Source organism: Rhea pennata, chromosome 15, assembly GCF_028389875.1.
Source record: "Rhea pennata isolate bPtePen1 chromosome 15, bPtePen1.pri, whole genome shotgun sequence".
Classification (NCBI taxonomy): Eukaryota; Metazoa; Chordata; class Aves; order Rheiformes; family Rheidae; genus Rhea; species Rhea pennata.
In genome coordinates, this window is record NC_084677.1 from 4873576 (window position 1) to 4900410 (window position 26835).

The following is a 26835-nucleotide window of genomic DNA, read 5'->3' on the forward strand; positions in this document are numbered from 1 at the left end:
TTACATTGTACTATACACAAAGTCGACTAGGACTGTGTGGTCACATACGAATTTTTCAGAGAAGGAAAATTAATGTACTGCAGCCTAAATGAGTTAGCATTTTAATTGGTGTAAAGTCTAAAAAGTGTGAGCTTGCATTTGAAAAATCAAAATAATTTCAAAGAATGAAAAACTCAGGTGCCTGATACAGAAATCCTGAGAGACTTAGTTATCATTATTCAGTTCAATTTTGTTGATTCAATTTTGAATGAGTTTCACTATGGCATTGCAAGATGGCCCAAAATCACAAGTTATTTTGAAGATAATATGCTGATTTCTTAAAACAAACAAACAAAAAAACCCTTTAGAGATTATTAAGAAACTCCTCATCTCATTAATTTGCCTTCTCTTGTACTCAGAGCTGTCTTTGATCTCATGCACAGAAACAATACCCAGAAGGGAAAGGCTGCGGTGGGTTTAATGTATAGTTTATAAGCACATCCAGCCTTCTTAGGCAAGCTGCCTTTTTATAGTATTTTTACATACCTATGGCTCATTTTCCTAAGAAGAAGGAACTTGTGTATTCAGCTCAGGATTTGATTAATGGTTTTGTTTTGGCAGGAAGAGGTTCAGTGGCTCCCGGGAGCCCCGGCTGCGGAGCGGGAACTGTCCGAAGGACGGTCCCTGCGCCACGGAGGCCAAGCCCCCGAGATAGCTTCTGGTGCTGAGTCTCACTCTTTCAGATTCAGTGTTTCTTTTTTTTTAATATGTTTGATAATTGTAATACCACTTTGTATGCTTATAGCACACCTCCCTTTCTGGTTGTTCTTGTTCTAATTATTGTTATTTATCCTCAGTTGCATTAGGGCCCCCCACTGCTGACTGCTGATTTACTGATTTTGTTTTTCTTTAAAATGAAATCGTATGTAATATGTTTTATGAGAAGCAGTGTAATATGTGCACCATTTGGAATTTTAATGGCAAGGATAACACAAAATATATCAAGTTTATATACTGAATATCACATAAACTTACATCCATGTTTTCTTTGAAAATTCAGAATACATACAGGACTTGTATTTTCAAGAATATTGATATCAGGGAGTATATAGTAGCACTTGCTCATGGAAATGAAAAATGTGTATAGAGAGAATCTGTTATGAAAAACATGGTTGAGCTTACTAGAACTGCTAAAATCAATGAATAATTCAGTAAAACATTAGATGCCACCAGCTGCCCATCAATAAAAAAAAAAAAAAAAAAAGTGGCACAGAATAGAAGGTTACCCTGCTTTAACGTACAGCTATGTGCATGTATAATGTATTTTGGATGCCCTCTTCTGTTTATATATTTTACGATCATTTTTCTTTCACAAAATTGCTTGAAGTTTACAATTGAAAAATGCACACAAAGTAAATCACAGTTGTGTGTTCCTATCAAAACAAGACCATACATTGGGGAAATTTTTGAATTATAACCAGGCAAAAATGGCATAGTAATTGCACATCTATTTTACTAGGTAAATTCATCATACAAACATAGGATTTAGATTAAAAAAAAAAAATGCAAAGAGTCTGTCTAGTTGCTGCCTCGTTTTTATTGTCCAGATCTGTTGAGTAAATAATAAAATATTTGTTGGTGTTTATGAGTCAATAATCAGATTTTGCAGTTGTGCTTTCGACTATAAGAAAAATGCGATTATGACACAATAACGTATGTAACACTGTTTCGCATTACATACATATAAATATGAGAGCTCAAATATTGCATTATCAATTTTATTTTTTTACTGTAACACTTTGAGTCTTACAGGTTACTTTAAGTGTTGTTGATGGATGCACAGCAAAAAAGTGAATTAAGATGCAAATGATTTCCTGGGAGCTGCTATTTTGCAGTAAGGATATCTTTTTCTTTTGCTTAGGAAGCTCCCCAGAAGTCCCATGCAAGTGGTGCCTCTTGTCTTCCCGACCGGAGCCTGCTTTCTGTAAGTGCGCCAGTTGGCTCGTTTGTTTTGTTTTTCTTGGAATTGGATTGAAAAGTCAGTTGTGTTTTCATACGAAATAAGGAAACGCTTTGGACTTCCCCACTTGCCTCGCTAACGCGGGATGTCGAGTCCCGCCGGGCGTGAGTACCAGATCCGATGATCTCGGTCTTCGGTGAAGAGCAGCTGCAGGGCCCTGCTTCCTGAGCTGCCTTTCCTGGCGCCAGCCACAGGTTGAGATAAAGCACTTTTCCCTCTTTCTTCCCTTTCACGTTTTATAGTTGTGTCACTATCAAATTTATTTTAGCTTTGGCTGATTCTGTAAAGCAGAAAGAAATTACTTTGTGTACATATTAGTTAAGACACTTTTCTCCTTCAAACAGCCACAAATAATTCTTTTTACGTTGTTGCTGAAATGCACCTGTAATGTCAGCATGGGGAATATAATGAATTAAGCTCCAGATTTATAGGCTATGTGGAAAAATGTTGATGTTGATTCATTTCTTACTTTTTTCCTTCCTGAAAGTAAATTAAAATGGATACAAACAAAGAGGTTTTTCCTTCCAAACTATGTGTTCCCTTTCCATTCTTGAATTTTTTTTTTTTCCTTCTGAAGTGTTTCATTTTAACATATACTTACAAACCAATTATTCTCTGTAAACCGTATTGGTTAACCACTTTTTAATCAGAATATAATTTTATGTCCTTCACTTCTAATAATAAATACGGAAGTATCAGGAAAAACAAACTAGTAAATGATACTGAGTAGATGTGTATTTGGTACCTCTTCCCCTCAAACAATTTTTATCTGCTTAAAACAAAATGCAATGCTCTAACACCTTTGCATTGGGTAATAAACACGAGTTGTTCCGTGGCGCAGCAGAGGCAGTTCTGTATGGGAGTCAATTCTGTATTGAGCAGAATGAAGAAAAAGGATAGATTTATAGTTATTCTCTTTCTCTTCTGCATATAGTAAGTGAAGAAATTTCATATGTGTACTGACAAGATAATAGGCCAGATTCACTTTTTTCATTCAGATGCACTACTATTAGTAATTGAGTTTCCCACATGCAGTTTTGTGTCATTGAAGGAATTAGATACATGGCCCTTGTTAGAAGTAAGAAGAATTTTATACTTAATTCTCCTACGCCATGCACAAAATCTTCCTCCTAACAACTTTAAAGAAGCATTTCTTTATTTCGAGAAAGCTGCCTGACTCGTGGGGTGGGGAGGGAAGGTTGTTCATCTTGAGAACAGATTTAAATAAGTTCTGTCGTGCTAAGCATGGTTGTTGCTTTTAGCTTTTCCTCCGTCGTGAGCAGTATTTTCAATCACAGAACAGCCTTACAGCTCTTAGCAGAATTTGACACAATTGACAGCTTGTGTTAGAAAAATTCTGGTACAGAAATGTAAGCCTGGGGTTGGGGTTTCTAACCTGTGGGAGACATTGGTCCCCGAGATAATTACTGGAATGGTGTTAGAAAGCTGACATTAATTTGTCTATGAATATAGTGCTTCAGTATCTATAAATGTGGTTGAAGGGAAAGATATTCATCTTCCAGCAGCACGCTAGAGCAGAGATTTGGGATATATGACAATAAAGAAGAAGAAGATACTCATTTGGAAGTTTGGGAAGATTTAATGCTGCCAAATCTCTGTGTGCATAATTGGTTTTATTATTTTCCCTTGTGATCATAACCTAACCAGCACAATGAATATCAATCAACTTCTACGGCTAAGAGGTCATTTTTTTTTCTTTTTTACCAAGCTGAGACTGAAGTCCAGGATGTTGCCTGGTAACGGGCTATGCAGATGAGTTGGCTCTTAAGTACACCATATGGCTGGGCGTGATGCCCTATTCACCCGTGACATGATGTACACATGTAGTACATTACTGATTATAAAATGTTTTGTACCATTCCCTTATTTAGAAAAATCATTTAAAAATAGCGATACAAGTCCAAGGCTGACTTGTTAAGATTATGGTATTCTCTATAATGGAATTTCTGTCATAAGGATCAAAATAAGAGGTGCAGTAATCACAGGGAACTGTGTTGCGTGCTTCAAAATAATTCAAGTATAATTTCTAGCTATGTTCTACAGTCTTTTGTCTGTTTTGTTTGGGTAGATAAATACCCATGTTCAGGAAAATATAATTTTAATAGTTCCATTGTAAAGGAATCCTGGATTTTTTATTTTAATTTTATATTACATTTGGTTGATTCTAGCTGACAGTTTATGATTTTATTTAGCATTTTGAACTTCTATTAGTTGTACAGTGCTACCTATAATACCTAATCAAAGCTGCATTGCATTGAGCAAACCAGTAGAGAAAGCAATAAAAGACAGTTCTAGAAAACAGCCACCAAAGCTGAACATGACTGACGGAAGAAATACAATTGCTCCAAATTTTCAGTGGGGGAACAAGCACGAGAAATGACTTGCTGGAGTCCCCTAACTGAAAGATTTTTCCTGTTTCTATCCTCATAAATTGAGATTCATTAAGGTGGGAGGATTCAGCTAAAAGGTCTTCAGATGATTTAATTTTCTTACGGCAAGTATGTGGGATGCTGTATTAGGCAATAAAGTATGCCGTGATCTCTGTGCTCTGGCTGTCAAATGCCAGTAAAAATTAAAAAACAAGAGGTGGGATCGCTGTTGTGGGTTTTGGCAGTCGCGTGCACGTGTGTGCATGGCAGCGCGCCGAGCGCGCCGCCGGCTCGGAAGGCTGGGCGCCCGCGGCGGGAGAGAGGCTCTTCTGCGCTCCCCGCCGTCAGCCGATTTGGAAAGACGAATTGTTTTACTCGGCCCTCCCCTACACGACTCGCTCGCCTGAAGTCGTAATTCTTCGGCAAATAAGGCATTTCTTCGTGACATTTCAGCGTAAGTTCTCTCACAACATTTCAGAAAAAAAGTAGGAGTAAGCTGCTGTTGTTTTGCCACATTTTTCAGAGTTAGGTTTTCTTTGCAGGAAGTTTTTACAGCCACTTCTAGAGAGAAAAGCTCTATATGCTTGCCCATTTTATCAGTTTTTCTTTATCAGTGTGAAGCACGGAAAGTACAGATTGTACTGTACTTTGGTACATAGCCTGATGAATGTACTGTGGGTAGCAGCTCATTCATTTATTACTAGGACTGTTTGGGGGTAGAATTTTTAAAATAATAGAGAAAGGCTGGGAGATTGGTGCGGCTCCATGTTATTCCAATAAACAGATTGTTCCCTGTAATGCTGTGCTAAGGGCTGTGCTGCTTGCCTTTTGGAAGAGCTGCTGTTATTCATAACAGAAATACAGCTATCGTTGCCTTTGAAATATTCTAGTAGCACAGATTATGGATCTCTTTTCTTTTCCCTTGTTGAATGCATCTTTTTAAATTGTTAAATGCAACAAATCTTTCTGCCAAAACCACATAGAATACCATAAAGGAATCTGATGAGTTGGGTATGATCTAGGGATTTCTAACTGAGAAGCATGAACAAAATAATTATGATTGAGAATGCTTATAAAATATTTTAATTCTCTTAAAACTAAGTCAGTATTATAATCTTTCTCTAATAATTCTATAAGAAAAACACATTTCAATGATTTTATTCTAACTTGTTCATTGTTCTGTGTATTCTAACGTTGTCTCAATGATAGCATTAGTCTGCAGAATTGTACATTTTAAAAACTGCAGCAGTTTGGAATACTGCTGTGAATCCGTGAATTACAATAAAAGATGTTGAAAAATGTTAGTTAGGTAACATAAATGAAGCTATCTGTTATGCTCCATTACTTCCTCTAAGCTAGGATGGGGAACTGCTTAATTCTGACTATCTGCTCCATTGTCATGTTATTCGTCGTTGTTTTGTGCTACCTTGACATGTCTTCGACGTTTACTGCAGGAATTCATTAAGGCCGAGAAGCAGCAAGGCTCTTGCGCACTCCTAATGATGAGCAGGGGGATACTCATGGATGTTTTTCTTCTTTAGAAAAAACTTAGCTAAGGTTGCTAGGTTTGATCTGTGTTTAAATTTTTTCTAGTGCTGATGCAAGGTAATTCAATTTCCTTACTTCTAGTTGGCTGATTTTTAGCATTACTTTTCCTTTAGTTAGGTTTGCGCTTAAAGTTAGATGTGAGCTTTAAATTTTCCTGCACAAAGAACTAAATGTTTTACCTTTGTTTAGCGTGCATTTTTTTTTGATGTCTCCATATTGCAAGTTTTACCTCATTTCATTTCCCACAGAGGAAGAAAATGATATTTTCCTTAATTGGATATCACTAATTTGAAGTTTATATCACCAATATCTCTAATAATATTAGAAAAGAGCAATTACGTGGTGACAGGTTTACCTGAACCAATGTTAAAACAAACCACTGCCATAAGTGATGATACCTAGACTGTAAAAGGGCAACTTTGGTATGTTTGCAAGAGTTACATCGAGCCTATCTACTTTTGATTAACAAGTGGCCATGCTGCTTATTTCACATAAATCACAATCTCTCGATATATGTGAAGAAGGATGGTCACTCCCCTTGGTCAGTTAGTGCTCAATCGTCACTAAAATGTATGTATTTATTTAAGAGCTTTAAGCAGATTCAAGAGCTTAGAGCTTACTGAGATGTGATAGCATGTGTTTTTGAAAAAGAGAGACAGACTGCTAGCACAGGCACGCTTCGGAAATATTAACTTCGACTATTGTAGGGTATAACTCCATTGGAGAGGTTAGCTTTGTGATCCTCTCTCTTGGCAGTATCCAGATGGATGTGCAAAGAAAGGAAAAAATCTGATCATTTCTTCTTTTCCCCCTTTCTGGCTTTTAACAATGCCATGAGTATTTCTTTTTGATGAATTCCTCTGCAGACTTTCTAAATTTTCCATCTTTGTAAATGGGGTTGTGAGGCTACCTACTCAGAGCTAGACAGGTTGAATATTGATCTTAGGATCTGAATTTACTGCATGAAACAGCCTGTTTAGTGATACTGTTTACAATTATTATGTTGCAGACCCTTCCTTGTTCAGACCTGTACTATGCCGATACGAGGAGTATTTCTCCACGCGTGTGAACACTTAGCTTGGAGTACTTCTGCTGGCAATTGTGTGCACTCTGGATGTTCTCCAGGTTGCAGCAGTAGGATGGTTTTGATCAAGTTCATTACTATAATGTCATGGCATTTAAAAAATATCAAGTCCAGAAAATTCCTGGGAGATTAGCAAGTGTTATTATCTCTGTATTACATGAGAGGAAACTAGAAAATTGAACAGCCTGACTGATGGGTCGGGAGGAGTGTAGCAGTATTTCTTGAGTACCAAATCATCGCCTTCATTACTGGGTCGTCTTTCCTTCTCTCCCTCTAATCCAACACCTTTTATGGTTAATAATTTTTACAATTAACAAGTGAAAAATAACTTACAATTTCATGCTCTCTCCTCTCTCATAAGCAGTCGAAAATTTTCCTCAAGAAGATCGAGCAATTACTCCTAGTAAAGCCCTATCAGCATAGCTCAGAGCTAATTGAAATTTAACGGTTCTCATGGTGATCAGGGTCATGTCAAGGGATCCTAATGCTCTTTAATAAAGATACACACTTGATCCTTTTTGCATTTTCTTTGTAGAGCTCGCGGACTTCTCTGTTTTTTTCTGGTAGCGTTAGTTACGTAAAAGGGAGGCGCGAGCATCGCGGGTCGTTTTGGTAGTTGAACTTAGCCAGCCGCAGTAACTGCAGCGTTTGGGCCTGGGGCAGAGTTGCCAAGTTTGCGTTGTATTTGCACCGCGGGACTGCTGTGCTGCTCATATGCAACCAGCAGACACCGCGACACGGGCGAATTTTAGCAGTCCTGCAAGACCTTTCAGGAATCATCTAACTGATGTGCCTTGGAGGTTAGAACGTGGGGTAACGGTTTGGAAAAGTGTGTTCAGGGGAGGAGGAGTATGCTGGGAATAAATAAGAAAGGAATCTGTTCGTCTAAAATGAAGCGTTTTTTGTTACTCTGTGCAGTTTGGGATGAGACAGCACGCGAGTTTGAGCGAGTAAGTTCGCACCTGGCTGTGTTTTACCATCCCTTCAGGACTGTGTCCTACCTTTAGAAACTGCAGCTCCCGGGACTGCTTCTGACTGCGCCTGTTCAGACGCTTGCTAGCATCCGTGGATATTTCATTCTGGCACTGATCACTGGGTTTTAGCAACTTGGGATTTCTTATCAAGTACTTAAGCCCACATCCTTTGTGGTTATAATATACATTTACATCTGTTAATGCATTACTGAAATGTATTTGCCTGTGACCTAACTTCTAACTTCTCTGTTAAGTTTTTACTTGCTTCATCTATACCTCAGAGGAACAGCTAAATGACCTGGTTAAATATATATATATATGTGTGTGTGTGTGTATATATATATATGCGTATATATATATATTTTACATTGGGAAAGATTGATTTGATGTTTTTCTCAAATCATGTTTTTATCAAGACCAAGTTACTGCGTGCTATTGATTTTACATCTGCACTGTCTACTTGTTATGCAAGATGCAAAGCCAAAATAATTTATATTTTCCTTCTGTCTCTTGTATGAGCTGGCAAAAGTCAGTTACTTTTCCGCTCAGGTTTCTTGAAACACAGTAGAGAGTTTTAGCATGAGAGATGGTTTCCAAATATTTACATTTCTTGTTACCTGAATCTTATCCTGTGGGCAATAGGGTTCATTTTGGCCAAGAAGCCTTTCAACAACCCAGTCACTACAACAGGTAGTTATAAAGAAATACAGATACTTGCCTACAGGAGATGGAATCATCGTTGATGACTCTTAACAGCAAAGATGTGAGATATAATTATGCAAAAATTGCTTGCAGATAAAAGCTGAATGTGTACAAGGACAGATTCAGTTTCATAGGGGTTGCATTTTTCAAGGCAGAAATTCTGAGTATGTGGATTGTAAGGCCACAGGAAATATATATTTGGAATTATTTATTCTAGCTTTTGGCCATTGAGGATCACTGTAATGAAGCAACTAAAACTGATCCTACAGAAGTAATTTTATAGAAGATTGATCAAATTTCTAATTACTGAATCTGTCAAGAATGTTAGTTTAAGGACTGTGATTAGCAGAATATAAACTTACACCCTATAGGTGTGCTTAAAATGATATACTCCATGTTTATTTAAAGGCTAGTAAAAAAAATCTTCTCTTGTATTTGATGTTTAACCACCATATAAAACTTGCATTTGCATAACTTGATGAATATCATTTCAGCTAGAGTTTCGCTGGGGTTTATTTTGTACCAAAGGGGACAGAGCACTCTCATAAGAGCGCACTTGTGAAGTAGCTGTAAGGTCACTTGTAGAAATGTTAACAAGATTTTGTATCATGCAATGTACAGTTAAATGAAATACAGTAAGATTTTGCAATTTTAAGAGTAGATGTATTATATTATTGTTATCCTGCAAAACCACTTCCATATAATATGATACAACTCATTCACAATTTATATGCTTAAAGAAGATGTTTTTTATCTAAATTTGCTGTGGCTGAGCCACCCAGTGTCAGTAAATGAGACCTCCCTAGTGTGGAGACCTCCCTAAGGGTGGAGACTTCCCCTACGGTCTGCCCCAGACTAGTCCCCCTCCCTCCTCTTTCTGTTCTGTCCCACTTCTCCTCGTCTTGGGATATTTCTCCTGCTTCCCTCAGGCCTGGGTCTTTAGTCCTGCAGGATAATCCCACGGGACTTCATACTTCATTCTGGGTGGAGGGTGGAGAGACAGGCACTTCTTCACCTCCTTCAAGGGTCGATGCTGAAGGAAGCTAGGAGAGAAGAGGCATACCCCTGCTGTTATTCATAGCATAAGATACAAAGGATGAGAGTCCTGAAGGGTAGAGAAAGACCTCTCGAGGAAGACAGGCCTGATTCCATAGACTGGTGTTCACTGCAGTAGGGTCAGGAAGGTTCTCGCCCAAAGACCCGTTCTTCATAGGAGGATAAACTCCCTCAGAGTGAAGTATCAGTGGCAGATAAGTGATCTGGGAAAAGACTGAGCAGGAAGGTAAATAACATTTGCAGATGACACAGAATTATTTGGGAGTAATTACAACGAACTGCAGAAAGGTTTTGCAGTATTGAGTTAGTGACAGATGAAATAGTTGTTGATAAATGGCATGTAGTGCAGATAGAAAATACTGGTTTTAAGAAAAGAGTTGGGATCGTTGTAAAGGTAAGGAAGTCAGCGGGATAATGCAGCGAGAAGCACAGCATGACAATAAGCTCACGCTCACGTAGGTAGCAGAGCCTCGAGATCTGAGCCTTCCTCCTATTCGAGAGAAGAGAAGCAGTGGGGAAAGTTTTGAACTATTGTCTAAATTCACATCTAGTGAACCAGGAGGCTAAGTGTAGTGAAGGCAGAGCCACTTGTATTTCACTGGTATGAATAAATGGTGAATCTTTACAGTGGAGGCTTTTTTTAGGTAGAGCTCCATGGGAATCTATACTATTCAGTGTGTAAAAGGGACAAATAGTGACATGACGATGTTGCTGCTGAGACAAGACTGTTCAGGCCAGACAAAACTGACACTGACTGGGAAACTGCAGGAAGCTCTCATAAAGCTGAAGGATTAAGTGAGGGAATAAAATTCACTTTCAGTATTTCATAATAGATGGAAATTGGTTCTAGGAGGAGGGAGTGAATGACTGTATTATTGCTCAGAAACCTTTCTTGGAAACATCAAATGGAGTGATCAGAAGCATTACTTCAATGCTTGGCAGCTGTCAAAGAAGCAAATAGAATATTTATTAATTTTCAGGAACAGCATTCGGTACAGAAAATGTGAGCCTGTCGCTGCTGGAGTTGGTGGTGGTTTCACATGTTGGTTACTGTATGCAGTCCTGCAACCATGTCAAAAAAAAACAAAGTAGAGTACAGAGAAAGTGTAAAAGGAATGATCAGAGGTATCAAGTAACTTCTGTAGAGAGAAGAGGTTAAATACGTGCTAGAGCTCTTCACCTCGGAAAGGTGAGTGAAACGTGAGAAAAGTGATTGAAATGGTCATTGATGTGAATATTGATCATATAATGATAGGACTCATAAGGCAAGGATTATGGGCTCAGTGAAATGGTCAAACAGTTATGCTAGTGAAAGGAGCCCTTTTTGCACGTTACAGAATTCTGCGTATTCGTAGATTTGCTGTATTTTTGCCACTGGATATTGTAAATGCCAACAATTTACAAAGAATCACTCTAGTTTCAGTCTCCTTAAATACATTTAATAGTACTTACATGCGGATGCCTGTGCTGTTTCCTTTATGAAGCTCTGCACGTTTTTCTCTGATAATGCTAATGTGTGCCCAGAGTACTTTCAGAGTTTACCTCTCTCTGCTGATTCAAGATGATTTTTCAAGGCTGTCTGCCTGAAACTAAGTTAAGCACAGGAAGTCTCAGCCTGAAAGATGTGTGTTTATGAAAGCTGCAAACAAATGCAAATGCAAACAGAGTATGGGAAAGAATAAATACCTGAATCTGTTAATCTTGTTCTAGATTCCAAAGCATTTTATTAAAGATGGGTGAATGCCTTGCAAAATATTTTTGTTCTAAATTTGTAGTACGATCTTTACATTAAATTCGGGTCTCCTGTTATAAAAAGAATGTACTTTGATTTTTCCATATACATTTTCTCCTTTTTCAGTATTTCCTGTTACCTTGAAATTCACTTCAAAATATTTCTTCTTAGTAGTTTTATTTGTTAATATTTGTAATGCTGAACTATAGTGATTCAGCATTTAGACAGGCTGATATTAACATCTGAAAGGACAAGAAATCTTTCTGAGATTTTATTGATTTAAGAAACATCTATGTCTTACAGTTCTCTCTGTATCTTCTGAAGGCATGTCGCAACAGACTTTCAACTGCTAGGGCAATTTTTATTTTATTTTGGCAAACATTTGGCAAGTCAAGTTGTGTAGAAACTAAGCTGGTATTTGAATATGTCCTTAAGTGATGTGTTACTGTTCGTATCGCATCTTCAACGCTACGATGTTCTCTGTGATTTTTATTTTATGCCAGACGAGTATCTCCAAGGGGAGAGACCACAAATTAAAGTTAGTAGGAGTATTTGTGAGGTTGTGTCACTATGATGCTTTTAATCCAATGTAAAAAAAAAAAAAAAAACCCTCCAAAACACATTAAAGGTAGTTTTAACAGTATCACAAGTAGCGAAATAACACCAAAACTCAACAGCAGGCAGTATTGTCTATTACTCTTACTCTCTTGTTATTAGAGAAAGAGGTTCTTGGAGGTGGTGGTTTAGAGCGACGCTGTATTTTTCCCTTCATAGGGATCCTCCAGTTCTGTTGATTATAGAGGGACCCACATGCGATCAGCTTTTTAACACTAAAATTAGCCATTGTAAATAGCTCTATAAATGGGTAAGAATTTATCTCTTTCAGCACCACATTGCTGAAGCCACACAGGTGTTTTGATTTAAGCTGTTTGAAGGGAATTCGAGGCACCTGTGCCACTCAGGTGTTGCTTTTTGACCGTCAAGCCCCAGCTTGCAGATAAGCCGCTGTGAGCGGGCGCTGGCTGTTGCTGCTCCGTGGGGCCGCGGGCGGGAGCCCGGCCGTCCTGCGCGTTCGCAGGGCCGCGGGCGTCGGCGCGGGACTGGAGCTCCTTCTGCCCTGCCGCTTCCCTTGCGCTCGTCTCGGGGGCGAGAAGGAAAACGCGAGTGTCTCCTGCGCGAGCCGAGGCCGGCTGGCCTAGGCGCCGCTGCAGCGCGCCGGCGCGTTAGCGTGGCCGAGCCGTAAGTCCCCCGCGCTGCGCGGACGCTCGCTGTTACTGCCGGCCCCGTAAAAGCCGCGGCTGCCCCAGGCGGGGCTGCTCTGCCGCGAGACGACTCAGGCGTAGCCCCCTGCGCGTTGGACAAGCTGCGGCGAAACCAAGGGGAGGCGAAGCCCGAGCGGGCCGAGCCCGGCGGCCTCCGTTCCGGGGCCTGGCGAGCTGGGTGCGGTGCCCGCGGCCCGTCGCCGAGCTCGGGGCTGGCGTTCTGCGGTCGGTTGTGTCCCTGGCTCAGAAAGCGGAGCGGGAGGGCAGCCGGGCGCTGGCTGGCGGGAGCGGCCCCGAAGCGCGGCGCGGCGCGCGCAGTAGCGTTGCGAGGGCCGCGAGACCCGCTCTCCGTAGCGGGTGTTCGAGCACCGGTCCTGGTCCGAACGGGTTGGAGATGCGTGTGCTTAGGCAGAAGATCAGCGACTTAAAACCAAGGTGGCGCTCTCAGAGCACGAGAGTGTGCACGTGCCTTCGCTCAAGTATGAAATTTAGCTACTTTTTTTTTTTTTGATTAACATTAGACAAACTGACACTAGTAAATCCTAATTATGTTTTAAGGCAGCTGCTTTACTGAGTAGTTGTGATACTAAAGGCAATATGTTTGCCACAAGTTGTTTTTGTTGCTAGAGGTTCACTTGCCTTCCAACCCCATAGTAAATCTATCTTTTTTGTTGTTGTTTTTATAGCTCTGGATCTGTCATACTTGCATATAGTTTTATGAGTGCAATTACATCTGTAAGATAAAAACATTCAAAAATGCTGTCTTCAGAAAATGCTTCCAATTAACTGATACAATTTTTTTAATGATCCTGTAATTTAAGTGTTTCCTTAGCCGGAGATCGAGGAGAGTATCAATTTAATATCCATGGGGTGGTGGAACTGGTTATGTTTTTAATCTCTAGCTGTAATCATCCTGTTCTCTTTCTACCCATAGTACCGTATAATGGTGAGAGCTAATGTTGTGTGGTGGGTGTCATCAATATGTCTTATAGGTTTGCAATACCACCTTTTATATTTTACAAATGCCACAATATTTGGGGGTTGTCTTTGTATTTTTCTCCTAAACATCAGCATTCCAAGGTTCAACTGAATATATGAGAACATTGGTTTTCATTCACTTTTGGAGTAGATTTGAAGGTTTTATATAGCAGGGAAAACTGAAGGAAGAAGCCATTCACCGTAAGCTTTGGGGAGCAAAAAGCAAATAAAGTACAGCAAACCGTTATTGTTATACTTGAATTATAGCTTCTTGGCCAACTTCTTGATTTTTATGAAAGGCCTTGTTAATGATCCCTAAATAAGTGGGCTTTGCAATGTTGGTATTATCTGTGATGCATGACTGAAGCAACAGAAATAGATCTTCTGTCCTTAGCCTAGTTATTTGGATGTGTTTGGATGTGATGGAACATGATGACAGTTTTAAGTGCAAAGAAGTTGCATTTACCAAATAACTAGCCAGCCAAGTGAATTAGGATGGCAAAGAAATGACTCCCAGGAGTAAGAAGTAAAATTGAAGGAGTAAAAGTAGTTATTAAAAGAAAAACACCTGTGAGATGCCATTGCGTGCTGTTATCAGTCTCTTTGTGGGCAAGCTGCTGTTCCCTGAATAGTAAATGATGATATTACTTATTGGAACTTTTTCCTCCCAACTATGGTGCTTTGCCAGAACATCTGCCCATGGTGAGCTCTGAGCCTTTGCTGCAAGCCTTTGCTATGCTGTGCTTGCCACTGGTTATTGCTTGCATCTGTGACTTCCAAAATCATCTACAGCTGAGCTGGCAGGTGCTTAACAGTAGGTGACTCTGAGCAGTTTGGCTGGTAGGCGCTTTCTGGCGGAGCAATCTGGGGATAGGAACAAGTGCTGTTACCTGTAAGGTAAAATAACCTTTTCTATTATGAGTTTGGGGAGCGAGGGGGAGGGAGAAGGAAGAAAACTAACTTACCGCAGGATTCTAGTCAATGCAACTGTTACTCAGCTACAGTTGAACTGACAAATTTTCTGCTCAACTCCTTAATTAAAATTTCTTTTTTTTTAAGCCTAGAATACGTACATGGATAGAAAAGTATAATAATGTAGAAGACTTATTTAAAATCTATTTCTGTCTAACTACATAGAGACTTACTTTAAAAACGTGTCTCAGAGGAAACTACAGCTATAGGCATCCTCTCTCAGCTGTAGGGAGGAACCTATCTTCATGTGTTGGTTGTTCCCCCCTTAGATCTAGAAATAAGGAAGATAGAGGGATGCTTGTGTGTGTGTAGGGGGGAGGTGGTTTTGTTTTCCTAATAGGACCGAGATAAAACTAGTGAAGAGAGTTCTTCCTGCCAATGGGAAGCCTGACATTGTATCACAGAAAAGAATATTTCAAGTAGAATTAAATTTATGAAGAAAGTTGCTGTTTATTTTATTGTGAATTGCATATCTTTCAGTAACTCCAAGGTTTTGTAGTTTGTGTGGGTTTTTTTTCTATTTTATTTTACGTCCTCTAAACTAAAAGGACCTTTAAATAATAGGTAAGTGACATCTGTGGGTGTGTAGATGTGGACCAGTCGTATTATCCCTCAAATATGTCACCCACTGCTCTGTTAAATATTTTGTATTGAGGATTTGCAAAAATACGATGGGCTACAGTTTGCAGCTTTGTTACTACTGTTGTCTTGGTTTGCTTCCAAAAGTTAAAAGCTCCAGAGAAGCAAGGAAGAGCCCGCGCGTGCTTGGCGAGCTCTGCCAGCCGGCCAGGCGCGTGCTTAGCTGAGCTGTGGCTTTGGTGAACGCTGCTGAGCTTATGCTGTGTCTATTCGGCACTTGGCTGAAATACTTCAAAGCGAGCCCTGGCTGCGTGTTGACCTGTTGCTGGGTGCTCAGGCTTTGAGGTGGTTCCACGTGTGTCTCCCTGGAGCAGAAGCAGGTATCGAGGCGCCGATTCCCCTGCTGCGTTTCCTGCTGTCTGAGGGAGCTTCTTCACGCAGTTCCTCTTGGGTTAATTCTCCGTCTTGGGTTCTCTTCTAGGAGTGTTTGCAGCCTGTTAGAATTCATCATCTGTTCTATCCAGAGCACAAAGCATGCTTGGCAAGAGTACATTTTCTTTCCCATGCTACTTGTTAGGTCACTTGGGTTTTTTTTTTTTTGTTGTTTGTTTGTTTTTCTAATTTTTTTGGTAAATTCCATTTGTGCAGTCCATTAGGTGTTTTTGGATGACAAGTGTTAGAAGTACCATGTGTTCTTCTGCCTAATGCATCGTCTCCAATTTTGGATGCTAACAACTAATTTCAGGTTACAGTTTGTTTTTAACAAAAGTAAGTTATTAATTGTTGAGCAAGGACAAAAGTGTAGGTGGGCTGAAGAGGAACGTATTACTAGTGCTGAGCTGAAGTAGGATGCTTGAACAGAGAAGATGAAATGCTGAGGTTGCCACAAACGCTGTTGTCGTATACCTCAGAAATCTGGAGTTTGGCTAACTAAAGAAAACAGAGGTATAACAACCAGCTCTGGTTAGAATTTTTCAGTGCTTTGTTGGAAGAAAAAAAAAATGTTTTAAAATAGGTTCTTCACAACAAATATGTTGCTTTTAGACCAGCAGTGATGGGTAATGAACCCAAATGTTCCAAATATGTAGCTGGAAGCAAAAATTGGATGGGCATTGGGTGGCTCTGATGTGACAATGTTCTTGCATTGAAACCAAAAAACCTGAGATGGAAGCGATTTTGATTCCTCCTCCTTCTCTTTGTACTCATAATTTCCTGATTGTCTCTAATAGGCTCCCCATTATAGTCTAGTAGTCTTTTCAGCAGTTATATAATTTCTATCCTTTGCAAATGACTCTGTCAGCAGCTTATGCTTCTCTTCATTTTCTTCCCTGAAAGATGATTGAGGGTTTCTTTTTACTCACATGTTTCTAGGATTTTTGTTAATAGGTTGGGGGCATTTAATTGTTGTATTGTGAGCGATTGTTGTATTGCTACTAGTCAGCAGGTAAATGCCTTTTAAAATTAAGTCTGTTCAAAAATTAACTTTTTTTTTCTTTTTAGAATTTAAACCTAATAAGAGTATATAGCTCTACAAATTGATAACTATTTATGTTATCATTATGCTGAATATGTTTTGTTGCATTTTAAAGCTAGTAATGTGTTCATTAAAACAAAAGTGGAAGCTGTTAAATGTGGTACTATTGGTCTTTTCTTTTTTTCTTTCCTTTTTTTTTTTTTTTTTTTTTTTGTTTTAACCATTGGATAATGTTCCTAATTACTAACATAGGCAAACAGTGCATAGTACCTGTACAGAATTTTGTTTCTTTGAGGCTATATGAGGATTTTTTTTTTTTTATAACTTAAAAACCTAATATGGAACTTGGCACCTCTGTTGTACCTGACCGTTCAGTCCTCCGCTTTCCAAGGTCCACTGGAGAGACTGAGGTGCAGTTACTTTGCCACATGACTGGAATTTGTGTGGACTGTGTTGATGTATCTTTTAAAGCAGGAATTACCCATTTTTGTGATTTCCATGTTGTCTTGCAGTACCTATGCAGCTACAAGTATTTATTTTCTAACTTTCTTGATTTCCACATTCCTGTATTTAGTAACAATTTTTGTGCTGTAAGCAGCACTGAGGTTCAGTGTGCCAGTTAAATGGAAGTAAAGCTAGGTAACTTATAAATGCCAGCTACAGGAGGCACAATCTTTCCAAAATGTCTATGTGACTCCCAGTCATTGCACAGTGTCTTGCTAAAGAAGACAATGGTGGCTATTTAAAAAAAAAATAAAAAAAAGGGGGGGGGGAAACATATTGGCATGAGCTGGTGTGCAAATAATAATGAAAGGAAGGATGCGAGTATTTTATTTATTTTTTTTTTTTTAACCAAATGTGCTTATACAGGTTTCATGAAGTAAAAAGAGTTTCAGAGCTAGTGTTGCCTATAACTGTAGCTTTAACTCTTTTGTAACTCTTGCTGGAGCTATAGCTTCTCTGCTCATGTGAATAAACCCTGACCATATTTACATAGCATAAGTTATTAGAGTCCTAAGATCAAATCTGTTTATATATAGGCTTAAATTTAAAAGTACTTATACAGCAATGACTTACTAGCTTTAATCAACTGTTCTTGTTGATATTTTATTATTTAGTATTTTAATATTTTTGATATGGGTTGATGAAATGGAGATGGAGGCTGTGCTCTTGGCAATCGAATACATGATGGCAAGTCCTTGTAGCCATGCAGGAGAATGAATAGACTGTAAGAGGAACAAGGCTAATCTGTCAGTGGGAGTGATTGGTTCGGATGTGAGACTGAAGTCTCGAGAGTCTATTAAAGCAGGGCATTATAAAGACATTGAAACCCAGTCACAGGCAAGGTGAGTGGATAGTGAGATGGATTGAAAATTGACTCGGTGAAAGAGCCTAGAAGGTTGTGATCAGTGGCACAAAGTCTAGGTGGAGGCCTGTAGCTGATGATGTCCCCCAGGGTCAATACTGGTTCCAATCCTGTTCCACTTATTCAGTGCCCTAGATGAATGGACAGAGTGCCTCCTCAGCAAGTTTGCTGAGGATACTGAACTGGGAGGCATGGCTGATATAGCTGAGGGCTGTGCTGCTGTTTAGAGGGACCTCAGCAGGCCAGACAGATGGGTGGAGAGGAACCTCATGAGGTTCAACAGGGGCAAGTGCAGGGTCCAGCACTTAGAGAGGAATAACCCCATGCACCAGGACAGGCTGGGGGCTGACCTTGTGTAAAGCAGCTCTGTAGAGAAGCACTTGGGAATTCCAGTGGCAAGAAGTTGACTATGAGCCAGCAATGTGCTGTTGTGGCCAAGAAAGCCAATGGTCTCCTGGGGTGCAATGGGAAGACTGTTGCCAGCAGGTCGAGGGAGGTGATCCTGCCCCTCTACTCCGCCCTAGGGAGGCCTCATCTGGAGTACTGCATCCAGTTCTGGGCTCCCCAGGATGAGAGAGATGTGGAGCTCCTGGAGAGGGTCCAGCGTAGGGCCATGAGGATGATGAAGGGACCGGAGAATGTCTCATGGAAAGGCGGAGAGAGCTGGGACTGCTCAGCCTGGAGGAGAGAAGACTGAGGGGGGATGTTACCAATGCGTGTAAATATCTGAAGGGAGGGCTTACAGGGGACAGGACCAGACTCTTTTCAGTGGTACCCAGGGGCAGAATGAGTGGCAGTGGGCACAAACTGAAACCTGGGAAGGTCTGTCTGAATATAAGGAAAAACTTCTTTGTGGTGAGGGTGATGGAGCGCTGCAACGGGTTGCCCCGGGAGGTTGTAGAGTCTCCATCTTTGGAGATATCTGAAAGTTGCTGGAATAGGTCCCTAGGCAATGTGCTCTAGGTGACTCTGCCTGAAGGATAGCTTTGGACTAGGTGATCTCTAGAGGTCCTTTCCAATCTCAACCATTCTATGGTATAAATAAGACTATTTACTATAATACAAGGAGGCCTCCCTTGTCAAAAGAAAATAAAAATCAACAGAGGTCTGCTGCATGTCTTAGAAGTACTGTATTTGATATTAGTGCCAATTTGTTGCTTTTTTATATTTTGCAAATATTTCTCAAACTTGTAATACAGGCTGCTACTCTTTTTCTTTAGTAAGTGGATTTTATTGTGAAGTAGTAGTTTCATAATTGCACATTACATATGGATTTGCATGGCTTTTAAAACTATCTTACCTGTCTCTGTGGGGAGCAGAGCGAAATATTTCAGTGTCCAACTTGCTCTAATTAATTAAAGGTTTACTCTGAAGAAGAGATTATAATAATTTCCAACCTTCAGAAGCCTTCCTATTTTTTAAGACCTCAAAAGTTGAAGAATGGTCTCTTGATCAAATGCGTGCTTTTTCACTATCCAGCTGCTAAACATCATAATATTTTGTTACATGACTTAATATCATTCAGTTTCAACAATGTATTTAAGTTGTTATATGAAAATCAGTACCAAATTAATTCTATGCTATTTCCTTTATTTTTCCACATCAGAAAATGCTTCAAAACCATTTCCTATTAATTCTTTTCATATTGAGAAATGATCCTTTGTGTAGGTATCTCTGTGGAGGGCAGAAACTTCACTGAACACAAACACTCAGCATCTGGCAGGTTTCAGCCTAGGATGTCTAGGCTAGGTTGAACTCCCTTGCTCGAGGGAGGAAGGCCGTGCGTTGTGTTGCCCTTGTGCTAGGAAGGGATAGGTAAAAGGAATAAGTAAAATGTCCACTGGACACCGAAGCGGAGGCTTAATTTCTCGTTTCAATGGCTTTTATGTTGCTTATGCTTTTCCTTAAAGAATATAAAACAGTGATTCAGATGATAGGGTTGTATGTATCTTGATACCGGTTCGTAAAGCAGTTTTCTTAGTGGAGAAGTTTAACCTCTATACTCATGAATATGGCAGAATCATTGTCTGCAAATATACCAAAGAAAATGTTGCACTGGCGTTTGCTGAACCCTTTTGGAAGTTGATTAATGTTTCATAGAGTTTGTTTAGAATATGTATAAAAAAATTGTGCATAATTCAAAAGCATGCTATCTGATCTTGCAGTAGTTACTGAACTAAGAGTTTTTATAAAATGTAGAAACAAATATATCAAACTAATGGTGGAGGTACTCAAGGGTCAAGTACATCAGTTGTCTGAGAACTCTGCTCTGAAATGCTACTTCAGGCTTTCAACTAGTACAATGCTAAATAGACAGTGAGCGGTTTAAAAAACAACTTTCACGTTTCAAGCAACGTTTCCCTTTCCGTAATACAAAAATTATAATGCAGAAACTTTTTTTTTTTGAGTGGTAAAGATGGGAGCTGGTAAGGCATAAATAAGCACCATATAAAGGTTAAGTTGGTCTTCCAAAAAGTATTGCCTTGTGGATTATTACTGCCGAGCTGCAGTGCGAAGGTGGTTCTACTTGGGATTCACTTGCCGCTTTCCCTGGGTGGAGGGAATGTCGTGAAACACGCAGCAAAAATGACTAAAATCCAAACAAAATAATGAAAAGATGATATTTTTCTAAGGAAATCCAAAACAGTTGAGTACTCGTCTTGAGCTTCTAGGAGAAGAGAGTACCAAATGCCCTGGAGACCGTGTGGCGGCTCGAGGGGGAGCAGCAGCCCTGGGCTTCAGGGGCAGGACTGAGCCTTGCCCCTCGGCCGTGGCGAGGGCGCTTAAAACGTCCTCAGCCGCTCGAAGGCTGTACCTGTGCTTTGACTTCAGGAGCGATTTCCGTTGTTACTCGGAACTATTTATCCTTTCTCCGTTCGGTTTTCTGTTCTAAATTTGCATTCTGTCATGTTTCCCGTTACTGGGTGGGAGGCATTTTGAGGCGGAGAAACATTCACCCAGACAGAAAATAACAACTTTGCCCCTGCTGGCACTGTTTGGCTTGTTACAGTTTTCTTGCTTATACGTGCTCCTGGCTTGGCTTGGCTTGGCTTGCCGTGGGGGCTGGTTCACGTGCACAGGCTGCTAAAGTTGGTGGCAACGCGGCTCTGCCAAGGTAGTGAGCCAAGCGTGCCGTAGCGGAGGGGTGAGTTGAGAGCGCCCGGTGCGGCGGGCTGTTCGCTGCCGCTGCGTCGGGTTCTTCCGTGTTTAGTTTGACACACGATCGTTCCCGCAGCGTGTGGGAACGGGTGTCGCAGCACACGCGCGTTCCCCCACGAGTCATCCTCACTGCGTGTTAAACATCTGCTGCTGACTTCTACTGCCTTGTGGCCTGCTCAGCCCGCCGGCGGGTTGATGTTAAGGCAGGAGACTGAAGCTGGGTGAAGTGACCTTAGGAAAATAGATAATACAGGCTTAGATGCAAATTTAGGAATAATTTCCTACTTCACTGACCTTGGCTGGTGAGCTGCTGGTAAAGGTTCAGGGGTTCTGGTATGTGTGTGTGGTTCTTTTTCCCCCTCTCCTCTTTGCCTGTCAACTTTTCCTCAAAGACTTTAGGTTATTTCACGCCGTAGCCCATCTCCCTGACTCTGCCAGCTTGTAGCTCAGTGTGCCCCTACGCTGCTGGGGACACGAAGTGAGCAAAACAAAAAAGAAAAATCCATTAGGTGTTTCCTGTACTGTGAAAGACGTTTAAGAGCTCCTTTGCACAGAAGAGCAATAGTAGAGTTTAAATAAAATATTAGCAATGGATTTTCTTTATCATTTGTATTATGTAGAATTCTGCAATGTGATATTTTGAAATACTTTCGTTCTGTGAGGATATTCAGACAGTTTCAAACTACTGTTTTTGATGTATAATAATTCTCAGACTTATCTTTTCTTTTTATTAAGTTTCAAAGGCCTCAGTTGCAGCTGTGTGTGTGTTTGCGAGTGATAGTAGAAGCAAACCCACCCATCCTCTGCACCCTGAGTTTCCCAGTTTTACTGTAGTGGACCTCCACCGCTGGTTCTGCCCTGCTTGCCCAAGGACACGGGCAAAGCGGTTGTTTGCAGGTGCTCTTGAAGAAGAAGAGGCTTTAGATGTGAACTCTGGTGATGTTACTGGTATCCTAATTTCAAATATGCTGGAGCATGTTTTCTGTAATACTGGTGAACAAGTTCAGTTGGGGATGGTGGAGTTCAGGAGGCACCACAAATGTAGTGAGGATAAGTGGTGATAGTGAGAACAGCAGATATCAAAGTGTATGTTAGAACTTCAGAGGTGGAGTCTTTGTGTTCACTTAGGCTGATGTTCAAAGTAGAAAATACAGAATTCTTTAAAGGGAACATAGGTGATTTTTTAAATATTTTCCTGACATTTTTGCAGTGATTTGGGAAGAAAGCTTCCTTTGAAGTTGACGAGTTTAATTGAATAGTATGCATGGACACCTATGAATAACCAATTTTGATTTTTATGGTGAGAGATTGTCATCTTCCTCTCAACGAGCGGTCTATTTAGGATAGCTTGAGAACACAAATTATGATCTTCAGTTTTTCTCTGGTCTTTCTCTGAGAACATGTCTATATATCTTTCGAGAATTTGTTTTGCGTACTGTACAGTTTTGTTACAAACCCTTGGGAAAGGTGGGTGATAGCATGAGAATTGTGAAGATGCTTATGCCTGTGCGCTCCTGGGTGTGCAGGCGCAAGCAGACACAGGACATAAGATGTTGCATTTGATCCTGAGGGTTTGGTTTAGGACCTGCTGAAGTTGATGGGAACACTCCTATAGACTCCTAATGAAATTTCCAGTTGCAGGGGAGGGTGTAAATGTTTTATCTGTGTTGCCTGTGTTCAAGGAAGCCAGGAACTGAGGTTTCTGCTTATTTGTGGTTGAGACGTATCCCAAAGCTGAGGGCTATTGCAGAAAAGCCACCACACGCTGTGTGTTCTGTCAGTTATGTTCGTATGTGCATTAGCTAGATGTCAGATTCTAAGGCTGACAAAAGCTGCCATCAAGGAAAGAGGTGAAGCTGCAAATTAGAGGCAGCTTTCAGGTTGAGGTTGAAGACTTTATAAAATGTAATGTAAAAATGGAACTGAACTTGATATACCTGAAATGCGTCGTATGTGAAAGGGAATGATATTTGCTGTTTGTTGCTTACAAAGGCAATCCATTTCTTTTTCCCTCCAAAATGTTTTTTAAAAAGAAATATTTTAAAAGTGACTTATGGGTTCATATGCACTATTCATGTAACGTATGTTTTGAGGTCTGGTGCGTGGTATCACAAAGTCATGAAACTTTGAGAAGAGATACTCGAGAAAGAAAGAAGAGAAAAGGAAGGCAGAATATACTTTTACTGAATGTGGTGAATGACCTTCATTAATAATAATTAGTAAGCATAACCCTTAATTTATACCAGCAGGTTGTGCCCTTCCCCATGTGGTCTTTCAATATTCTAAATTCTTAAGTGTTGTTCCACAACAATTATGAATTTTAAACATGCTCTTTAGTGAAGGAGTAACTTTTGGTTTCATTGCCTTGAGAAGGAAGAATTTAAGTGAGAAGAAAATAGCCTGCAAATAGAGAACAATTACGCTGCAAACCTCCAGCCTTCTATCGGGAATGATGGAGACAAGTTTCGGCTGCCTTGGAGCAATAGGACAGCGTAGTGCCCTGTGGCCTTTATTAGACGCTTGTCTGAAGACAGGGTTTGGGATTCTTTCAGAAACTTGCACTGTCAGCTGAAAGCCTTGATAAGGTAACTATTGCTGTGCAGAGTTAAGTGTGGTCAGAACTCTTTTGAAGCAAAATACTCTCATGTAAAAAATTCAAAAATAAAAGATTGGCCACATAACAGAATAGTCTGATTAGTTCTCCTTTGCTTTTTTTTCTTCTCCCAATACAGTTTATGAGCAGTGTGGTGGGGTTTTTTTTTCTTTTTCTTTCTTTCTTTCTTTTTTTTTTTTTTTTTCCCTGCAAAAGAGATCTCCCTGTGCTGTTCCCCTTGCTGTGCTAATGGCCAGGATCTGGAAATGCATCTTCACAATTGTTTTATTGTGACAGGTCAGCAGCAGGTAAATGGTACTCGCTAGCAGGCTTGCTTTCTGTAGCCTAAGCAATATTCCAGAAAAACGATGGTTCATCATTGGTGTCAGGTTTGGAAATATTAAAGGAAAATGAAGTCCTATTTTGTTGTTGGTGAGGTTTTGTCTTGCATTCTGCTTTCTTGTCTCGGTTAACTTATGTGGTAATTACCACTGCAGTTGACTGACCAAAATCTTTAATGATAAAGCTATAGGAACATAGGCACTGTGATAAGGTTGAACTGTTAGTGTATGTGTGTGAGTGCTCTGCCTCCTAAAACGTTTGGGGTTTTTTCCGCATCAGCACAGATAAGCAACAGAAACATGAAATGACCTGTGCTCCTTGATCCCGGGTACTGGACTTTTTATTTATTTATTTATTTATACTGAAGTGTGCAGCATTTCTATACTGCTGATTTTACCTGAAAGTTTCTCTTCTCCATTTCTGCATATCGAATATTGTGAACAGGAGCTCAAAGCCTTGTGAATAGGTGCGCTTCAGGGAGAAAAATGTGTCAAAGCTTTTGGGGCAATCTCAAGTCCGAAATGCACTGAGGTTGAAGGCCAAGGAACAAACAGCAATGCTGCTCACTTCTGACGAGGGTGTGCACAAAATATGTAGTTGGTTGTATTTCTGGCTTGCTTTTTCACACTTGATGGCTTATGATCTTGCAGTGCACTGCTATATAGTATCTGCAAAAGGTAATTTCCCTGGTGGAGTTTAAAAATGACTAATTTATTAACGTATTTTAAGCATACGTTAAGGGCTTAAATGAGAGTCTATATTTGATAGAACCATTTTTAATCTGGGCTCACTGAGCAAAGAGTGTGGTCAATTACTTTTCCTGCTATCTCATGTTTGTTTGAGTACAAACATGATTTGTAATAATCTACTATTATTGAAATACAATTTTCTGGCACATTCAATATAGTAGAACAGAATGTGTGTATCAGTCTCCATGACCTAGGGATGATGGGAATCAAAATGCTGCTATTGCTAACAGTTGGATGCCTGCATATCAAAAAAAAAAGGGGGGGGGGAGAAGGAAAGGTCTATCTGTCAAAGCACTAAACCATCAGTTATTTCTTCAAAACGCTCTTTACTGTGGACACCAAACAGCTAAGTGACCAATATTTTCTATTGGAGCTTAAATGACATTTTTGGAGAGGTGATTAAGAAAGACTTTTTTTGAGGGCACAATAATAAAATCTTGGAGTGTATTTGAATATGATGATTTTCCTTTTTGCTGTTGGCTAGGTCAGAGAGCTGTCCTGGCCGAAGGGGAATCCTGCTTTGTAAGGTTAGCTTTTGGCTGTGTTGGCTTGCCGTGCTGCGCCAAGCCTGGGCAGGGCAGGCCCTACTGTATGCCCCGGCCTCTGCCAGCTCCACCTGCTCGCATCTCGGCACAGCGTTATCCCAGCCGGGGAAGGGTGAGTGCGTTGTCTGCATCTTTCTCCATTCCAGGCTTCCTTTCTGTTTTTTCTTTCTTTCTTTTTTTTTTTTCTTTTTTTTTTTTAAAAAAAAAAAAGCTACCACCAACAAAACAGCTCTTGGTATCGCGATTTCACGCAGCCGTTCAGGGTCCCAGGCTAGCATCAACTTCAGCTTGCTTCAGAAACCAACAGCATATTTGCAATGGCTGGTTCGTAATAACCAGGGTTTCAAGAGCAGAGTGCCAGAATGCATGACGTGCACAGATCAATTAAACAAAATATTTGCTTTCTTTAAGACCATTCTTCATGGAATAGTCATTTCTCTGGCATAAACTTTTATTTCAGGTGCCAGAAGCCTTACTCTGGCAGCAGGGAGTTTACCCCCAGCCTGGCATCCTTTTCACTCGGTTTCTGTGTTTACTCAGTTTGGAGTCAGGAGGCAGCCAGTTCAAAATCAATCAAAAGTGAGTTTCAGCAAAATCGCTCTGCCTTGTCTAGTTTACATCTCCTAATGCTCTTCCTGTGCCTGGTTTTGGGATGTTCCCTGTGAAAGCAGATGGCCCTATGCCGCCAGTGAAGCGGCGCTCTGCTGGCAGGATGTTGGCCGTGTGCTACCAGCCTTGAATACGTAAAGCTAAGGCACTCGACCTATTGAAAACTCCCTGGGGAATTAATTCTCTGGGAATGTAGGTTGTGGATAATAAAAATTGGCGCGTATTATTTTGGGGAAAGAAAAAGAGAAAGGCTCTTGAGTTCCTTCTATTCCTGGAGCCATCAGCAGTGACGATGCGCTCATTCTGGTCTTTTTGGATGCTCAGCCTTGCATTGGTGCAAGGTCCTAGGTGATTTTTGGAACAAAAATGCAATTCCAGCAGCCCCCTGCAAGCAGCTAATCCATTGCACTGACTAGCATCTGTGCGCTCTGCGGATACCACCCTTACTGCATTTATCAACTACAAAAGAGATGGTAAAATTTCCAGATACTGATGAAACTTCTGAAATTGGGTAGTGTCCTGCTTTTAATGTCACTCTTCTACCGCCAAAGAAGCCCCTGAAGCATAACACTGGAGAGGAGGGTGGCGTGGTGTGCGTCAGGAGCGCGGCGTAGCGAGGGGCCGTTTCCGCTGCGTGCTTCGTCTTCTCCCTGGGCTTGGATGCTTTTAATACTGCTTCTGAAAAAAGCCTCGAAAGCTAAAGGATGAGAAAGGGGAGAGAA

The 26835-nt window shown here is 40.5% G+C and overlaps 1 protein-coding gene across 1 annotated transcript in view; it reads left to right on the plus strand.

Moving 5' to 3' along the window:
• RBFOX1 (RNA binding fox-1 homolog 1) overlaps positions 1-26835 on the plus strand; it is a 1388408-nt gene that overhangs the window by 641969 nt on the left and 719604 nt on the right. Inside the window, exon 4 of the mRNA XM_062588818.1 lies at positions 1901-1963. Within this exon, the coding sequence (XP_062444802.1) occupies positions 1901-1963 (63 nt within the window). The remainder of the gene's footprint in view (positions 1-1900; positions 1964-26835) is intronic.